The sequence below is a fragment of the Chaetomium tenue genome (genome assembly GCF_020726465.1).
Source record: "Chaetomium tenue strain MPI-SDFR-AT-0079 chromosome Unknown F5144scaffold_6, whole genome shotgun sequence".
Taxonomy (NCBI): domain Eukaryota; kingdom Fungi; phylum Ascomycota; class Sordariomycetes; order Sordariales; family Chaetomiaceae; genus Chaetomium; species Chaetomium tenue.
In genome coordinates, this window is record NW_027117334.1 from 2,856,259 (window position 1) to 2,873,455 (window position 17,197).

Sequence of the window (17,197 nt, forward strand, 5' to 3'; positions counted from 1 at the left end):
GGATATAAACCTTTTATTTGTGAAACCCGATCAGGTCTCGAGTCCTGGGTAGCCTTGATGTGGTCGCTTTGGACCGTTACATTGAGACTGCAAGACGGCATTTTCACTAAGGATGGGTAGGGGTTTGGAACTTGAGCATGGGGACTCGAGAATGATTCACCGCCGGCCCGTAAATGTCTCTAATTACCTGGTCGCCGTGTCGGTTATTGACGGTCGATGCAGGGTTTGCTGATCTTTATGGCTTGGCTGGCTGCCGGTATCGGAGGATATACCAACTCAAAGGTCTCAAAATATTTGCGTTGTAGAATGAATGGAAGAGTTGAAATAACGATCCGTTAAGCTTCTGGCCACTTGGCAACTGGCTGAGAGAAAGAAGGATTCGGTGCTTTTCAATCGGAAAATCGTAGGATGTGCAAAGTTCAAAGTCGTCTCTGACAGTGAGCGCCAAGGAAGGAAGATCGGGCGATCTGAGTTGGTGGGGAAGGAAGAAATCGCCAAGCTTCTTCTGACCGGAGTCTCGGAAACCCCCACGCCACAAAACCCAAGGTTGAGGATGAAGAGAGGAGGGGTATTGAGCCAAAAGATAAGAGGGAAATAGTATGAGACTTGACTCGTATGTAAATATAGGGACTACTTCATCCGGTGTGGCAGTACGAGTCAACTACCTACTTCATGTATATCTTCGACTCCGTCTTTAACCAAGAATCTACGCAAAGACAACACATCATGGATCATCCTGATCGCCGCCACGATGCCCTTGCCTGTTGGCTTGTGATGGCGATAACTGAAGGGTTAGGGCTGCTATCGCGTTCCTGCCCCAACCGTTGAGACAGCCAGCGCACTCGCCCAGTAAATTTACGTGTTTCCTTCTCGCTGCCGCCGAATGAACGTTGACTGTGTCCCACTCCTGCGAAACCGAACGGAAGGAGAAACCTGAAGACGGGGTAACCATGGTCAACTCACGTGTCAGTACACCACTGTTGCGGTCGCTCGCCCGACGCACATCCCCCCAACAACGAATCTTGTCATCGCCGATTTTCGCAACCACACCCCGGCACTCAAGCCTTTTCTCCTCATCATCCTCCGCCGCCCACAACACCAACTCCAACAACTCCAACAACACACCTGCGAGCTCCAACTCCAATCCCAACCCCAACCAGAGCAACACCAACTGGCGCGTTATGGCCGAGAGAGACATCACCGACCACCTGCGCGAGACGCACGACCGCGTATTCGAGCACAACCGCTGTTGGGCGCGGGAGAAGCAGGCTAGCGACCCGGACTTCTTTGTCAAGCTCTCGGCGGGGCAGAACCCGGACTACCTCTGGATCGGATGCAGCGACTCGCGGATCCCGGCGGAGCAGATCACGGGCATGGAGCCCGGGCACGTGTTCGTGCACCGCAACATCGCCAACCTGGTGTGCAACACGGACCTGAACGTCATGAGCGTCATCACGTACGCGGTGGAGCACCTCCAGGTCAAGCACATCGTCGTGTGCGGGCACTACGGCTGCGGCGGCGTGCAGGCGGCCATGACGGCCAAGAACCTCGGCATCCTGAACCCGTGGCTGCGTAACATCCGCGACGTCTACCGCCTGCACGAGAAGGAGCTCGACGCCATCGCCGACAAGGAGGCCCGCTACAACCGCCTCGTCGAGCTCAACGTCGAGGAGCAGGCCCGCAACGTCATCAAGACGGCCTGCGTCCAGCAGTCGTACGCCAAGAACCGCTTCCCCGTCGTCCACGGCTGGGTGTTTGGCTTCAACGACGGCCTGCTGAAGGACCTCAAGATTGATTTTGAGGGGACTCTGAAGGATATTCAGAAGATCTATAATCTGACCGAGTAATGGACTAATGGTAATGCGGTTCAGGGAGCGGGACTTAGCATGTCACTTAGCCTTGGGCCACGTTTTGGGTTGTCGGACAAGCCTGCGCGGTGTTTGGTGTTTGATTGTGGTTTCGTTTCCTTGACTCCTTAGTTGTCATGTTCAGGGCGAGTGGGACTTTATGTTCCCCGGTGGTGCTTGGTGCAATATTACCTGACGGGCCTGAATGGGGCCTTGCTACTGATCCCGTCCCACAAGCACAAGAACTGGCGGGGTGGGTACAGCTGAGCTTGGCTACACTAGAAAACGGCGCTGACGTGAGAATCGTGGTCTTTTCAGCCAAGGCTTGACTAGCCTGGCTGAAGTTGTCATTCAGGAATGTCGCGCCCCCCTTTGGGTAGAGAAGGGCGCGAATTGGGCATCGTGGGATGCATGCAGATGAAGATATATGCCAACACACCTTTACCTTGACCAAATCCAAACCCCAACCATTGCTGCTATCTCCAACCGTGCCTCCGCCAAGTCTGCTCCTTCTCTTTTCAGCCCCATATCTCACTTGCCGAATGCCGGAGAGAGGTTCAGGTCGCTGCCCGGTTGAGCATGGCATGACTGAGCAATGCCCTTATTAAGGTTAGCAACCCATTGGCACCAACGGGCTGGGCCGGGGCGGACGAGCCAGAACCCCCCGATGGTTGGTGCCTGGAAACCTAAATTTTGCCCCCTCTCAAATCCTCCCGGAGAATCGAGGACTTCAGTCCAATCACAGCCCAGCGACAAGCTGCCCTGTGCTGCCTCATGGCACGGCAGGGAGATGGTGTGGGGAGCAGGGGTTATATTGAATAGGGCCTGAACCAATCTGCGCTGGGCTTGGCTTCACCCCGGCGGGCACCTCATCTCGTTCCATTTCAGGGTCTCATTGAGGTCGCGGGACTGCGGCAGGGGCGACGGGATGGTGGTGTTGGCTGTTGGGGTCGCCGAGAATGATAAAAAAAGGCACGCCATGGCCGGTGCGATGCAACCAACCTGGGTTCAGCTTGCGACCTCCAAGTTTCTCTTCAAAAGTCGGTCTTTATGTCCAATACCCGTGGTGTCGACCACTACGGCGATTTGCAACGTTCCTGCCATTTGACAGGCTAGTCACACTCATTCTTCCCGCAAATAGTCGATATTTCTCATTTCTTTTATCTTATTTTCGTGAGGTAATTCGGGGTAGCTATCCGAAAATGGTACTGGGGTTTTCCACAGCCTTGTTGGCTGCATTTTCTGCCGTTGCTTTTTGTCCGGCGACCGTCCAAGCTGCGAGCCTGGAGAGTGTGCTTGCCGGTCAGGCAAATCTCACCACATTTCGCGGCCTGGTCAAGGTGAGCATCTCGAATCCAGACGCGCACAAGTCAGGGCGCCCCGACTGACGAGGTTAGAACCACACCGAAATCTTTGCAAACTTACCAAAAGATGTGACTATTGCTGCGCCGAACGACAATGCCTTCATGAAATTGGGCAACTGGAACACATACAATGAGAGCACCGTTGTTTCAACCCTGAAATACCACGTCCTCAAGAAGACGATTGACATGCCCTCCATTGTCAAGGGCGACTCCATCTGGGCCTCGACGTCATTGACCGATGCGAAGTTCTCCAACGTGACTGGCGGTCAGCGCCTCATTCTCACCAAGCAACCAGGCGGCGAGGTCGTTTTCACCTCTGGGTTCGCTACCCGCGGCACCGTTCTCACAGAAGACCTCGCGTTCGACAATGGCCTCGTCCAAGTCATCGACTCGGTCATGCGCGTCCCCGAGACCCTCGAGTCCACCGCCCGCAGCGCCTACACCGATCTAACCGCCTTCGTCGGTGCACTGTACGCCACCGGCCTGATGAGCGAGGTAGCCCAGCAAAAAGACGTAACCATCTTCGCCCCGCGCAACGCCGCCTTCCAGCAACTCGCGGGCGCCTTCGCCAACACCGACAAGGAAAAGCTGAAGCGCATCCTGCGGTACCACATCGTGCCGGGCCAGCTGTCGCACGTGTGGGAGCTCAAGAACGCGAGCTCGCTCGCGTCGGCCGACAAGGGCAACAAGGTGTCCATCACGCGCCACACCAACTTCATCTACGTCAACTCGGCCGAGATCATCCAGGCCGACATCCTCGTCGCCAACGGCCTCGTCCACATGATCGACAACGTCCTCAACCCGGACCAGGCCGCCGCCCGCCCCGACGTCACCCTCACCACCGCCCAGTCGCCCGTCTTCACCCCCGTCGGCGCCACCGCCACCGGCACCGGTGTGCCGACGCCGTTTGCCTCGGATTTGCCGTGCACCGCGAGCTGCCCGGTGGCGCGACCGACGGGGGCGCCCAATGGGGCGGGGACGGGGGAGGGAGGTGGGGAGGGGCCGAGCTCGAGCAACGCTGGTGTTGCGCTTCCGAGGTGTACCGGGATGGCCGGGGCTGCTGTAAAGGTTGGGTTGGCGGTGGGCGTCATCGTTGTTGGGTTATGAGGTTGGATATAATCCGTAATGTCTGTTTTTTCTGTTTTATGACGCGAATCGAGATACCTACCTACGCCTTGACACACCCGCCCGCCCGCCTTGTCTCTCGCACCCGCTCAGGCCCCAGTACCCCACCGCTGCCCGCCCCGGTCTGATTTGGCAAGGTTATTCCCTGCTACTGGTGGCGATTGCTTCAGGACTAGTTGAAAGGTGACGAGCTGGCCCAGCATTGGTATCATGCCATCGGTCATTCGGTCGTGGCTATGACACTCTCTTCATTGTGTATGACGCGTCCATATGAATCAGACGAAAATATCTTCCATCAGCGACCCATGCAAGGCCACCATTTGACTTTTCATCCAACAATATTCCACAACCCGAGTTCACCCAGGCAGTTCAATACCTACCCGGCAATCATAGCCATCATACGTTACCACTGACAACCCCTTTCTTCTCGACACCTGTCACAGCTTCCCTCGTTGACAAGGAACGATGCCCGTCCTTACCCGCGCGGCATCCAAGTGGAAACGCTCCTGGGCAAGTCTGCCGGCCGAGATTCGTCTTATGATATTAGAGGTGATCATCGATGAGAAGCCTCTAGGTTGGGGCTCTTGGGCATCTGTTTGCAAAGAATGGCAACCCGTTATAGAGAAGGAAAACTTTCGCTGGCTGAAGTTCCGGGGAGCCTCCCTCGATTGTTTTGAGACTGCCGTTGGACAAAATGAGCGGAGGCGGCTACTCATTCGACATATTGAGTTCAAAGTTGAGCTCCCGATTTACTCGTGTCATCTTTGCGGCATCGATGAATCCACATTCTGGTCAGTTGGTAAGGGCCTCACTATCGGCAACGGAATCCGGGACCTGTTCCGTATCCTCAGCGCCCCGGAATCGGGACCGGAACCAAGAAGAAGGGAAGTGACATTGGAGCTTCATGCGTTCCAGCCTCCCAGTAAGTGGGCTGACTGGTTCAACATCTGTTATATAACCCCGCGCCACGCGGTTAACGAGGATATAGATGATAACTGCGGAATTGCTCGTCACCGTCATGACTTGCTTCACCGCAAGTTCCTCCCGGGGACAACTTTGGAAGGAATCTTTAGGGGCGTCGGTTTGCGTTTCGAAAACGACCTTCCCCAGCTCAATATCTCCACCGGTTTGGTCGTGCGTCTACACCTACGTTGTTTGCTTAAACTAGTTTTGCTTATTCTTTTTACCAAACAGGTTCTGGGGCATGGAACATATCATCTGCAAGCCACGGTAGTTATGGGAGGGCCGGCGGAGAGTGATCAACAACCATGTTTCAAAGATTGGTAACTGCAAGCGCCGAGATTCGCGTCATGGAACTGGCGTTCGTCAGCGGGATAGGTACGGAAGTTATGTTGCTCGTTCGACATTGATATTCTCTTCTTTACATGATACTTTCTGGGCTAATACCGCCTTGCAAGTACGAGGATAATCTTCTTGTTAAATCTGTGACTGGTTTCTCGTAGTCATTAAAGGGGTTGCGTTGCACCATATCCTGGCAGTATCATATTCAGGGGCTTGAATCGATTCGGATCTAGTAGTGGGCCGACTCTTTTATGTTATCTCAGCTGTTATGTCTTAGATGATGATAAGCAATTGGAAGTAGAAGTTTAGTTACGTATGTGTTTATCGATATGGTGGGACGACCACTCTCTACTGAGTCAAATCTCGCTATCTCATCGGCACCCCTCGTCATCTGAACTCCTGGTCCATAAAGCACACCCCCGCTTACTTATTGTGGCTGTACGTCACAGGGTAGCTTCACAAAGTACTGAGAGCGAGTCTTCCTGGCCCTTTTCTTCCATCCATATTTCTGAGACTGAACAACGCAGCCATCACCAACTCGCACATCACAGACCTGCTACAGTGGCAACTTTCGTTCCCTGAAAAAGAAAACTCACCTTTGACATTCAGAAACCTGTTCTTCACCCTCGACAGCACCGAACACAGAGAGTCATCAAGCAAACCAACAAAGATGGCAACCACTGCGCCATCTCAGCCCCATCACATTCGCCGCCTTGCTCTCTCCTGCAGACCAACCTCCCTATTTACCTGGATACATATCCTCACCGTCCTTGTTGCTATCTCATCACTCTTCGAGATATCGCTCGCCACACCCACAACCGCACTCCACTCTTCCGCCAACTCTACCCTCCCCGTGGCGCGGCACATCACCGCCGATGTCGTCATCATCCCCCCGGACAACAACACCGCCCACACCGCAGCCAACAACAACAACACCACCACCCACATCGCCGCTCGCCTCGCCGCCCCCATCGAAACCGACACCGCCGACGACCCTAACGTAACCAACGCCCAGACCCCTCCCGCAACCCAACCCGAACCAGACCCCAACCCCAACCCCAGCATGACGACCACCACCACCACCACCACCACCACCCCAATCCCAACCCCGACCCCGCCCCCAACCCCCAGCGCAACAACCCCCAATTCAACCTGCACACCCGATTTCTCGTGCTGGATACACGGGAAGGCGGTGGACCAACTTCTCGGGGGCTTTCTGATGGGCGCCATTGGGATGTGTGCGGTGTGGCTGGCGGCGTTTGGGGTGGGGGTTGTGGTGTGGCGCGTGGGACGGTGGTGCAGGGCGGTGCGTGGGTTGAGGAGGGAGGGGCGTTGGTTGATAGGGGGGCTATGATCAGATCATGGGAGTGATGGGTAAAGGGCGGGGTTTGGTGTGGCATTTTGGTTGGGGGGGGGGGGGTTGGGGCATCTAGGATCTCGGGGTGTTTGGAGGGGGACGAGAAGGAGAGAGATACAGGAAATGGTGTCGGAGGTAGACCAATACAATAGCTGTCGTGAGTTGATCAAACCTCGAATTTCGATGGGTGGATGTCTGTTAGGCGAGCTAGAATCGTCCTAGTCCAAGGTAGGAGTGATTCGTAGAGTATCATTCCTTTAGCCACTCCCATTATACCAATTTCCAAAGTTTGCTTTCCCTCCCATCCCTACCTCCTTTCCTCGCTTCCAACCGTATAACCCCTCGCAACGCCACTCCTCCCCTCCTCAATGGCCGTGCTCTCCTCCGCCACGTAATCACTTCCCAGTCCCTGCCACGTCCGTTGCGCTCGTAGGTACTCAGCTCCAGGACTGACGACGCCGTTGACCGTGGCCAGCTCAGCCTTGGGCCGCAGCGCCAGGGCACTACTCGACTTGGTCTCAGTTCCGGCCGCATTCACTTCCACTTTGGGCTTCCCGTTGGCCCTCCCAACACCGTTCCTCATCGGGCGACTATGGCTCACCAGCTTCCCCGTCCGTAGATCAAACTCCGGCGGCGCCGACTCCTCCTCATCATCATCCTCATCAACCCCAGCTTCCACCCCATTCCCCCCCCCCTCCCCTTCCTGCAACCTTTTCCCATCCCCATCCCCATCTACCCCCCCAACCCCCTCAACCCCCTCCCCAACCCCCTCAATCCCCCCCCACCACTCCCCACTCCACACCCTCCTCTCATCCCCCATCAACGCCACCCCCAACTCAAACGGCGTCACCACCGGCTTAAAAAACCCCGCATCATCCTCCACCAACGCGCTCTCCCAGCACCCCACCACGACCCACCCATCGACCTCCGCAAAATTCGCCAGCTTCGCCGGATTCAGCTTGCCCACCACGACGGTATAACTCTTCTTCCCCGCCGCGGCGATCTGCTTGCGGATGGTGTCGGCCGAGGCCAGGTAGTTGGTGACGGAGAGCGTGTTGACCAGGATGCCGATGATGCCGGCGGAGGCGAGGGTGAGGAGGCGCGCGTAGCGGCGGCCGAGGAGGCGCGGGGTGGAGAATTGTTGCGGGGGGGTGTTGAGGGAGGAGGGGGTGGGGTGGATGTGGAGGGAGAGGACGCGGGAGGAGAGGGCGAGGAGGAGGGCGGTGGGGGGTTGCGAGATGTGGAAGATGGAGTGGGTTTTGAGGGCGTCGGCTGAGAGGGTGGTCGGGAAGGGGTCGAGTTCGGGGGTTTGGCGGGGGATGACGAGGCTGCGGTTGGGGATGGGGCCGGTTGGGTCGTGGATGATGTCTGTGGAGAGGAGGTTTGTGTAGCCGCGGATGTGTAGTTCGGAAGCGAGGGTGCGGATGTGGTCTTGGTAGGTTACGTCTGCCATGAGGACGACTGCGGCGTCTTTATCGGGGTATTGTTTCTCGAAAGCGGCTAGGGTCTCGTCTCGGTCGAGGTTGTGGTGTGTGAAGATGTAGAGAACAGGCAGGCGAGATGTCGGGGAGAGACATGACCGGCCGTAGTGTAACACAACATCAGCGTCGGCGTGTTCGGCTGCGATCTCGTCAACGCAGCACGCGCTGTAGGAGGTGTCGGCGAGTATGGTGATCTTCTCGGCAGCCGGAGATGTATTCGCTTGTCTTGAGAGAAATTTAAACTCGGCGTTTAGGGCATTGACGACCCATGGTGCGTCGCGCAACATATGGTCGGGAAACTGGAGGGCTACCCTTTTCCATCCCCTTTGTCGCACTCGTATCGCTGTCCACGCGATATCGTAACGTATTTGGAGTTCTTCGTCATCTCTCGGCGGCAACTGCGCCTCTGTTTCTGAAGGTACAACGGCGTATTCGAACCCCTGTTCGGCTGGTGTCGAAAGGACGGGTGCTGCTGACAGTTCAGTTGCCATTGCGATATTATGGCGGGTTTGAGAGGTGTGCGGCGCTGAACATGCCTCGGCCGAAATTTTTGGCGGGGTCTTCCGAATTTAAAATGCCCCGCGATTTGGGTGACGTCGGCGGGTCGCAGCGGGTAACTGTGGGGCCTGGAGGGATCGTCGTGGAGAGCCAGGCGAAGACTGGCCGCAGGCTGAGACCAGAAGACGAAGGCGGCGGTGCGATGCTTAGTTAACGAGACAATCTGAGACCTACATAGTGTGGTCTAGACACAGTAAGACGTCCAACGGCCGATGCAGGTTTCATTATTACATCGTTTTATTTCTTTCCTTTTTTCTGAAATCAAATCTAGTTACAGGTCTCGTTCCCGCGATTACAAAACGGTATCGCCAAAAACTCTCGTCCTCGCCTCTATCCAAAGTACCCAAATTGATCCATGTCCCAATGCATCACTGAGACAATCTAGAAAATCTTCCGCGGGCTCCATCCAATAGCAAGCACGCGGGCGGCAGTGTAGCACCCCAACGCAACGACATACGACACGCCCGCGAAGATGATTAAGTAGGTCCAAGAATTCGATCCAGAATCCAAAATTGCGCCACCGATCGGGACGCTGCTGAGGGTTCCAAAACTTGCAACCATCATGGCAGTCGAGAAGAGGCGGCCGTACTGCCGGTGATCGCACAGCTGCCCCAGGCAGACGGGCACCAGGCCCAGGTTACTCCCGCTCGCAAATCCAAAAAGTACCGCGTACACGATCAGTACCGCTTCCGATGTGCCCGCCGGTAACCATATCGCCAAGACCGTGATGACGCACAGTGTGATGGTAACGATGATGACGTTGAACCGGCCGAGGCGGTCGGCGAGAAACCCGGGCAGGACTCGCCCGAGTACCGACCCGGCATTGAGGTACGACAGAAGTAAATAACTTTCGGTCGCATCCTGTCCGTTGGCGGCGGCGTATGAGACGATGTATGTCAGCGGGATAAACAGGCCCCACTCCATGAAGAAGATGCCGATCGAGGCAAACGCGAACCGGGCGTCCATGAACACGCTAAAGTCGGGCCAGACAGACTGCACCTTAGGCCGGCCATCAGGGCCCCTGGCAGGCGGCAACCTCGTCTTGATGAAGAGATTTGAGGGGATCGCTAGGCCGAGCATGATGAAGGCCAGGATGCGACAACTCCAGCCAAATCCCACACTGGGCAGCAGCTCCCTGAGCAATACGGGGAACACCACGCCGCCGACCCCGCCGGCGGTCGATGCAATTCCCGTAGCCAGTCCCCGGCGCGCGTTGAAGAAGTGTGCAATGGCCCCGTAAGCCGGACTGTTCAACATCGCACCCCCCAACCCACCCATCACCGAATAGGTGAGGATGATCTGGTAATACTCTGTGCTCCCGTCAGCCGCCAACACTCAAAACGACAAGATCACCTTAAAACGATAAACAAAAAAATGAAAAGACAAAAACCCAAAAACAACATACCATCACACCAACTCAACAACAACAAACTCAAAAAGATCAACGCGCCCCCCACCGCCACCGGCACGCGCGCCCCAAAGCGATCAAAGAACGGCCCGACCTGGATGCCCACAAAAAACACGATAAACAGGTACAAGCTGAAGATCCACCCAATCTCGGACGCCGTCTTGTGCGCCAGCTGGTGCGTCGAAAAGTACGACTCGAACACCGCCGCCGAGTTGATCAGCCCGAACAGCGACAGCATCGCGCAGAAGGACCCCAGCACCACCAGCCAGCCCGTCAGGCCGCCCTCGGGGAAGTCGATTGTCGTTGCTGCGGACGGGTGGAGGGTTAGGGCGGCGGCGGTGGGGAGGTCCGCGTTGTCGAAGGGAGGGTGGTCCTTTTCGTTGTTGTTGTTGTTGCTGTTGTTGTTATTGGTAATGGTGGTGGTGCCGTATGCGGGTTGGGACCTGGTGGTGGTGGTGTCATTGTGGGCGGCTTCGATGTCATGGGCGGGGATGGTGTCGCTGGAGCTGGAGGGCGGTGATTGCTTTTCGGGGTCGGGCAACGAGAGTGTGGACGAATCGGTGGTGGCGTAGTTGGCGTAGTTGGTATCGTTGGCGTCGTTGGCTGGGCAGGCGTTCCCTGCCTTAACGGTATCGCTTTTTCCCGTCATTCTTTTTTGTTCACGATAATCGGCGATAACAGCAGAGGCAAACAGGGGAAGCCGGCGAGTGGGTTCCGGAGGTTCGGCAATGCTGGGTTGGGCACTTACTCCGGTTCGGAGACGCTGAATTTAAAGCGGGATTGAACTGGATTTCAACCCCGGTCGACTGCTTGATGTGGCACGTTATGCTTCACCAATTGACTTAAACCTATTGTTCAGAACAAGAATGAAAAATTATTGAAACAGTTTTGAAGAAAACTGGGAGTTCAACCTTTTTGCCTGCCGCTGTGACCAGAAAAATTCTCCGTGGGTCTGGGTTTCTTCTCCACCTTCCTCTAAAGTCATAGCAATCCATTACCCAAGTCACATCCAACACCCGACCCGGCAGCCGTTGGTCCTGTATCGGTTTTTTGCGTGCGGGATCTCAGTCCTACCAAAATGGCGTGCGACGGTGTGACAGAGTCAGAAATCCCCGCATTCTATCCACAAACACGCAACGCTCGGGTTTCCGTGTCTCATGTCCCCGAACCCGTCTCGGCCCGTCGTCAGACTTGTGAAACTTGCATCGGAGACCGCCATTTTTCCTGACTCTTGGCACATACCGACAGCCGAAGCTAACCTCTCGGGGACCGGACCTGCTAACCTGCTCAGTAGAAATTGAGACCTTGCCGACTTTTATTCCCGGTGTTCGTGCCGGGCATGAAAGCACGTGCAAGAAATCGAGAGACTGAGTGTGCGCAAACGGGATCTTGTCGTTGCCAATGCTTCTGGAGAGTAGTACTGATCGGGATGCATACACTACATGTACTGCTTACATCTCCACATGGATCGTTCCGCTCCCATGTCTCGGGACTCGTGCCGCGTGAGTCTCACCGGCATATGGTTGACAGGGGCTGGTGAACTCGCATGTCCTACTGCTTGTACTCCGTCACGAATTGACAGATGCGGGGCGAATTGAAGGTGGCAGGGAACAACCCGTTCGTGCGCCTCGTGGTCTATCACACAAGAGGTCTCGTGCCGGCGAATCATCAAGAGTGAGTCAGGGAAAAAGGTGGTGGAACAGTATATCCCCCCATGGCAAGTGGCACAACATGAAGACGACCTCCGAGAACAAAATGCAGTGGCTGACGTAAAAAGTAGGCAAGGTGATTGATGAGCAGACTTCGCGGCGAGAGAATCTTGACAATGGCCCAAGAGATATATATCTGCTGCGCCTGTCTCAAAATCCCGACTTTCACCACGAGATTTGGCCGTATCTGTGAACGGAACTTCAATCCTCGACTTAGAATTCCACCTTGACGGAACCCAAGGTGACTGGGACTGAGCATGGTGTCACATTCCTCGACTACCTCTGCAACAATCGCTCGGATGTGAGTTGCGCAAGTGGCATTGCCCCTCCCTGTCTGATTTCCAAGGGAGAGGGAAGTATCTAAGTCCTAGCAAACCGAACCTACTACTGATAGTCGGATGTACGGGGGTTACTAGACTATCTTGTGTGCTTGGTAACTACCTGCATTTCAACCGCCGTCCCTCTCGAGAACCCCTGCCAGGCACTTACTAATAACCCATCGAATGTGACTCCAACAATGCCATCTGCAGCGTCGCTATCAACTGTTGCGAAAAGGCCTTGGCGCAACTGGATTCCACGACTCAAAGAGTACCAAGAAAATGGATAGATTGCGATTGGACAGGTACGGCGGCCGTGGTCCGGCGCTTTACCGAAGATCACAGCCTAACCTCCCTGCCAGCCGCCGCCGATCCGGGTGAATGTAGCAGCATGGCCGCCAAGCGGTGCGGATATGGCGGACCCCCGCTCCTTACGTGCCATCCAGTGCCATCCTTTAATATCCTTGATTGTCGTTCGCTTTCCTGACCGGGATGGTGGTGTTGACGACTATGCCTTGAGCGTGGGAACCGGGGTTCGGAACCAGCATCCAAATTGCATGCGCCTGGTAGACGACCACTCACAATGCCGCAGCATTCGAACGGTCGTCATAAGAGGGCCCTTCCCGCTCCTCGCAGCACGGATAGTGCCGAACCGCGACTTGTATGCTGTGGAATGTGAGACCACTCCACCCTAGACCATCGGCTTGCTATCAAATCCCAGGACCAGGGCCTAGGTCTCCTAGCATTACACCCGATACACAATCCTGACAAACATCAAGATCAATCCAGAACTATGGGTCACCTCAGTACCCTCGCGGGCGTCGTCGCCCTGTCGTCCATGCTTGCAACCCCTGTCGCGGCGCAATCATGCTCGGGCGTCACCGGCCGGTTCCAACCGAAGATGGGTTCGGGATACCGGTACAGCGTGCTAGCAACCGGACTTCGAAACCCACGGCATATCGCGGTGGACTCGGCGGGTAATCTGTTAGTGACTGAGGGAGCGACCCAGGGTGTCAGACGGTTGGTCTTGGAGGATCAGGGCGACATTGTGTGCGTCCAGTCCAACACCCAGATCATCAGCGGATCCGTAAGCCAAAACCGGGTCTTCTCACTACACATGAATGAACTGATTAACAGGGGCGCCTAGACCAACCACGGGATTGCGCTTAGCGCAGATGGCAAGACGCTCTTCACCTCCAACCTTGCCAGTGTGACGGCATACTCCTACGACGCTAGCACCGGCCAAGTTGGGCAGGGCAAGCAGATCGTGACGGGCATGTCCTTCCAGGGAACGCACCCGACTCGAGCCATCGCCACATCCAAATGGGACCCGGACACCATCGTCGTGGCCCGTGGATCACAGGCCAACATTGACACGAGCACCACCGACAAGGCTGCCGCCCGTAGCATGATCAAGTCCTTCAGCATCAGCCAGGGCATGCAGAGTGCCTACGACTACAACACGGCTGGCGAAGTCGTCGGCTGGGGTCTCCGCAACATTGTCGGCATGACCGAGGATGTCAATTTTGGCGGCTTTGTACGTTCCCTTTCCTAAAGAAAAAGAAGGAAATAAATACGTCGAGGGCAAATACTGACGCCGCAAAGTGGTCCGTCGAGAACCAAATGGACGACGTCAAAATTAGCGGGCGCGACATCCACAACGACAACCCGGCGGAGCGGCTGAGCTACCACGGTGTGCTCAACGCGACCGACAACAAGTACAAGGGCCTCAACTACGGCTACCCGTCGTGCGTGCCGGCATGGGATGCAGCGGGTGTCGGCATCGACGGTCTGCTAGTCGGTGGCCTGTTCAAGCCCGACAACGTGCCTGACGTCTCCGCCGACGAGTGCGCCAACAACCGCATGACGGGCCGCCTGCACTTCCACGCCCACACCGCCCCGCTCGACATCAAATTCAACCCGAACAGCACCGCCGCGTACATTGCTTTCCACGGCAGCTGGTATGCCCCCCTCCCCTCCCCTCCACTCCCCTCCCCCTTAACCCCTAACCTCCCCAATCACCACCCACTCAACCCCCTTACCCCCTACCCCCCTTCCCCCAAACCTCCACCCTCAACCCCCACCCATTAACCCCCCAAAAGGAACCGCAACCCCGCCAACGGCTACCGCGTCATGCGCGTGGATTTCCAGGACGGCCAGCCCGTGCACGACGTGACCAGCACCACGGCGCAGATCCCTGTCATGGAGAACACCAACCTCGGCGCCTGCCCCAACAACTGCTTCCGTCCGGTCGGGCTCGATTTCGACCAGAAGGGACGGTTGTTTGTGTCGAGCGATACGTCGGGGGAGATTTATGTTATTTATGGGGCTTGAGGTGCTATGGGGTTTGGGTTGAGGTTGGGGGGATGGGGTGGTGGTGGGTTGGCTTGTTAAATTCGGATATCGAAAAAGCTCTTCTTGGGTGCTCATTTTTCCAAAGGCAAGTGGCGCAGGGCAAGGGCACAGGCTACAGCACCTAAACTGGACAACTTCGAGCTCGGGGGGGGCGTCTCAAGCTGGGGCAGAAATAGTCATTGATCCTGCAAAGTTATTCGGAGAACCAGGCAAATTGCCTTGTCGAACGGATATTGGGGGTCAAGGGGGCTTGCTTCTGCGGCACAGCGGCTGGCTCACGATCAAACCGCCCGCCAAACAAGTGTTGATTAGCAATAGCCAAAAGCAGGGGAGGCCGTGCATAAACCAAGATTGAGGTGGTGGGAGAGGCCGAGTAAGGTGGCGGCTAGGGGCCCACGTACCCTGTGGCCCGTGCCCATGCCCGTGCCCATGTCCCAGCCAGCCAACCCACGGCAACCCCAAGATGTGCCTCAGCACACGGCTTCCAATAAATCCAAACTCACCCACCTACCACCATGTCCTCGATCGCGGGCCAAATATCTGCCAGGAATACGCTGGCAGCTTCTGGCGACACCATCCTCACCCTGAATAACCCAACTGCCGCCGCGAGCAACAGCGAAGTCGAACCCATCGCCAGCAACAGTGAACCTGTCTCGGGCGACAGCAAACCCGGCGGCAACCCATCGCCCTCCGAGTCGCCTTCCGCGCCGCCCCATCCGGTAACATTCCGAGTTTCGTCACAACATTTAATCCAGGCCTCGCCCGTTTTCAAGGCCGCCTTAACCGGGCATTGGAAAGAAGGCACTGTCACCGAAAATGGATCCTATGAGATCAGCGCAGAGGAGTGGGATGCCGAAGCCATGCATATGGTTTTGTCCTTGATCCACTGCCGCACCAAGGACACCCCTCGTACTATCAGCCTTGATATATTGGTCAAGATCGCTGTTATAGTGGATTATTACCAACTCCACGAAACACTCCATTTTTTCACAACCCTCTGGATTGATGCGCTGCGTCCCTCGGTGCCCGCAGTCACGTACAGCGAAGATGTAATGCCCTGGATATTCGTCTCGTGGGTTTTTAAGGACGCGCCTATTTTTGCCACTGTTACAAAGCTTGCTATCGAGGAAAGTCCAGGGAAATTGTCAACAAACACTACCCTCCCGATTCCAGAGATGGTGTTCCGTAGGTTTTGCATATTATGCCGTGGTACGGCGGTACCCTGACTTTTAATAGCAGCTAACAAGACGATTGTAGGTCGAATCAACGCCAAACGAGAAGGGGCACTGTTGTTACTCGGCATGTATCTGGTGGGACTCAAACGAAACCTGCTTTCTGGCGCCATCGGTTGTTCTTTTGAGTGTCGTTCACTCCTCCTCGGCGCCCTTACCAAACACATGGATGATGATGGTGTATCCGAGACTGGAATCATAGCAGCAGCAAAGGACCGCAGCCTCAATGCGGTTGTCTCCCGGGTTAAGAACATGAGGTCTCCAAGCAGAGACTGGCACCCGCTGCATGCTTCTCCTCGCGGCTCTGGCTCGATGTCACGCACAGCCGGTTCTCGCTCAACCGCCCCTGCCTCGGTGTTAGGCGCTAATAATACCGTCCTTCGCACAGCCGGCTCTTCTTTCTTATCCGGCTCTCCTACGACTAATCCTCACGCAAATGGCTCTAGCTCGTTCTTCGACGCTACCGGGATCACGTCCTGTGAGATTTCGCTTAGTTCCCTAATGGAATCATATATCCAGATAGGCTTCCAGGAAATAAGCGGGTTGGAGTTCTATGATGCAGAATTCTTAGTATAAAGTCCACGAGGTCTAGGCGGTTGTTGCTGGGTAGCTTCGTGGTCGAGATGCTATAGTTAGAACTACTTGTTCAACATAGACACTGCCTTAAGAAGGGAATATGGACTATGTAATCTTATCACCATCAGTTGCTGTTATCTTTCTTTTTTACAAAAAAAGAAATTGAGAGCGTTAAAGGTGACTGCAATTAATTGATATTGATAGGGTTCGGGCTATCTATGGAAGAAATCGTATCAGAGTCCCACACATCAGGATCACATGGTCCCAACCGGCCGTCTCAGAGCTGTAACTAGCAGCAACGTGGCTATCCATACTTTTCCTGTACTACATGACCCCAAAAGATGATACAAGCCCGAGGCACCTCCTAAGGCCTCGCCCAGTGACCCCAGTCCCTAACTGGTACTTCAGTGTTCAAGTACGAGTGGTCTTCAAGTGCGCTGAGCCGTTTGAGACCTACCGACGATTAAGCTTACGGCGGGATACTGACTCTCATTGAAGAATACTAAGGCTAATTGGCCATTGCCAGTGCTACCTACTTGCTTTTTGTCTTCTCCCTTAAATAGCCA

The 17,197-nt window shown here is 55.6% G+C and overlaps 7 protein-coding genes across 7 annotated transcripts; 5 read left to right on the forward strand and 2 right to left on the reverse strand.

The window, feature by feature from the left end:
- Nucleotides 1-1,181: 1,181 nt before the first annotated feature.
- F5144DRAFT_495237 (carbonic anhydrase) lies at nucleotides 1,182-1,847 on the forward strand (the record flags this gene model as incomplete). Its single annotated transcript, XM_066786087.1, has 1 exon — nucleotides 1,182-1,847. One exon carries the CDS (start codon nucleotides 1,182-1,184, stop codon nucleotides 1,845-1,847), a length of 666 nt encoding a protein of 221 aa, XP_066640186.1.
- A 1,202-nt stretch (nucleotides 1,848-3,049) lies between these two features.
- F5144DRAFT_550995 (FAS1 domain-containing protein) lies at nucleotides 3,050-4,318 on the forward strand (the record flags this gene model as incomplete). The annotated part of the gene is made up of 2 exons (XM_066787672.1): nucleotides 3,050-3,187; nucleotides 3,245-4,318. The coding sequence occupies 2 exons, from the start codon at nucleotides 3,050-3,052 to the stop codon at nucleotides 4,316-4,318; spliced, it is 1,212 nt and encodes a 403-aa protein (XP_066640187.1).
- A 241-nt stretch (nucleotides 4,319-4,559) lies between these two features.
- On the forward strand, nucleotides 4,560-5,921 carry F5144DRAFT_362167 (uncharacterized protein). Its single transcript, XM_066784399.1, has one exon. The coding sequence runs from the start codon at nucleotides 4,802-4,804 to the stop codon at nucleotides 5,621-5,623; it is 822 nt and encodes a 273-aa protein (XP_066640188.1). The 5' UTR covers nucleotides 4,560-4,801; the 3' UTR covers nucleotides 5,624-5,921.
- Nucleotides 5,922-6,088: 167 nt separating this feature from the next.
- F5144DRAFT_583288 (uncharacterized protein) lies at nucleotides 6,089-6,638 on the reverse strand. The gene has a single exon (XM_066789551.1). The coding sequence runs from the start codon at nucleotides 6,608-6,610 to the stop codon at nucleotides 6,338-6,340; it is 273 nt and encodes a 90-aa protein (XP_066640189.1). The 5' UTR covers nucleotides 6,611-6,638; the 3' UTR covers nucleotides 6,089-6,337.
- Nucleotides 6,639-7,149: 511 nt separating this feature from the next.
- F5144DRAFT_623407 (major facilitator superfamily domain-containing protein) lies at nucleotides 7,150-11,091 on the reverse strand (the record flags this gene model as incomplete). Its single annotated transcript, XM_066792150.1, has 6 exons — nucleotides 7,150-7,698; nucleotides 7,762-8,775; nucleotides 8,812-9,036; nucleotides 9,455-10,342; nucleotides 10,492-10,948; nucleotides 10,997-11,091. The coding sequence occupies 6 exons, from the start codon at nucleotides 11,089-11,091 to the stop codon at nucleotides 7,303-7,305; spliced, it is 3,075 nt and encodes a 1,024-aa protein (XP_066640190.1). The 3' UTR covers nucleotides 7,150-7,302.
- A 1,831-nt stretch (nucleotides 11,092-12,922) lies between these two features.
- On the forward strand, nucleotides 12,923-15,070 carry F5144DRAFT_362231 (soluble quino protein glucose/sorbosone dehydrogenase). The gene is made up of 4 exons (XM_066784401.1): nucleotides 12,923-13,555; nucleotides 13,616-14,005; nucleotides 14,074-14,429; nucleotides 14,571-15,070. The coding sequence occupies exons 1-4, from the start codon at nucleotides 13,262-13,264 to the stop codon at nucleotides 14,800-14,802; spliced, it is 1,272 nt and encodes a 423-aa protein (XP_066640191.1). The 5' UTR covers nucleotides 12,923-13,261; the 3' UTR covers nucleotides 14,803-15,070.
- F5144DRAFT_362195 (uncharacterized protein) lies at nucleotides 15,071-16,795 on the forward strand. The gene is made up of 2 exons (XM_066784400.1): nucleotides 15,071-16,008; nucleotides 16,081-16,795. The coding sequence occupies exons 1-2, from the start codon at nucleotides 15,339-15,341 to the stop codon at nucleotides 16,629-16,631; spliced, it is 1,221 nt and encodes a 406-aa protein (XP_066640192.1). The 5' UTR covers nucleotides 15,071-15,338; the 3' UTR covers nucleotides 16,632-16,795.
- The last annotated feature ends 402 nt before the right edge of the window (nucleotides 16,796-17,197 follow it).

What these genes read in the sequence shown, in the direction of transcription:
- F5144DRAFT_362195 (XM_066784400.1), top strand. Translation starts at nt 15,339, where the DNA reads ATGTCCTCGATCGCGGGCCAAATATCTGCCAGGAATACGCTGGCAGCT. An exon ending in GATTCCAGAGATGGTGTTCC is followed by an intron (nt 16,009 to 16,080) that starts GTAGGTTTTGCA and finishes AGACGATTGTAG; the next exon opens with GTCGAATCAACGCCAAACGA.
- F5144DRAFT_362167 (XM_066784399.1), top strand. Translation starts at nt 4,802, where the DNA reads ATGCCCGTCCTTACCCGCGCGGCATCCAAGTGGAAACGCTCCTGGGCA.
- F5144DRAFT_583288 (XM_066789551.1), bottom strand. Translation starts at nt 6,610, where the DNA reads ATGGGGGCGGCGAGGCGAGCGGCGATGTGGGTGGTGGTGTTGTTGTTG.
- F5144DRAFT_362231 (XM_066784401.1), top strand. Translation starts at nt 13,262, where the DNA reads ATGGGTCACCTCAGTACCCTCGCGGGCGTCGTCGCCCTGTCGTCCATG. An exon ending in CCCAGATCATCAGCGGATCC is followed by an intron (nt 13,556 to 13,615) that starts GTAAGCCAAAAC and finishes AGGGGCGCCTAG; the next exon opens with ACCAACCACGGGATTGCGCT. An exon ending in ATGTCAATTTTGGCGGCTTT is followed by an intron (nt 14,006 to 14,073) that starts GTACGTTCCCTT and finishes GACGCCGCAAAG; the next exon opens with TGGTCCGTCGAGAACCAAAT.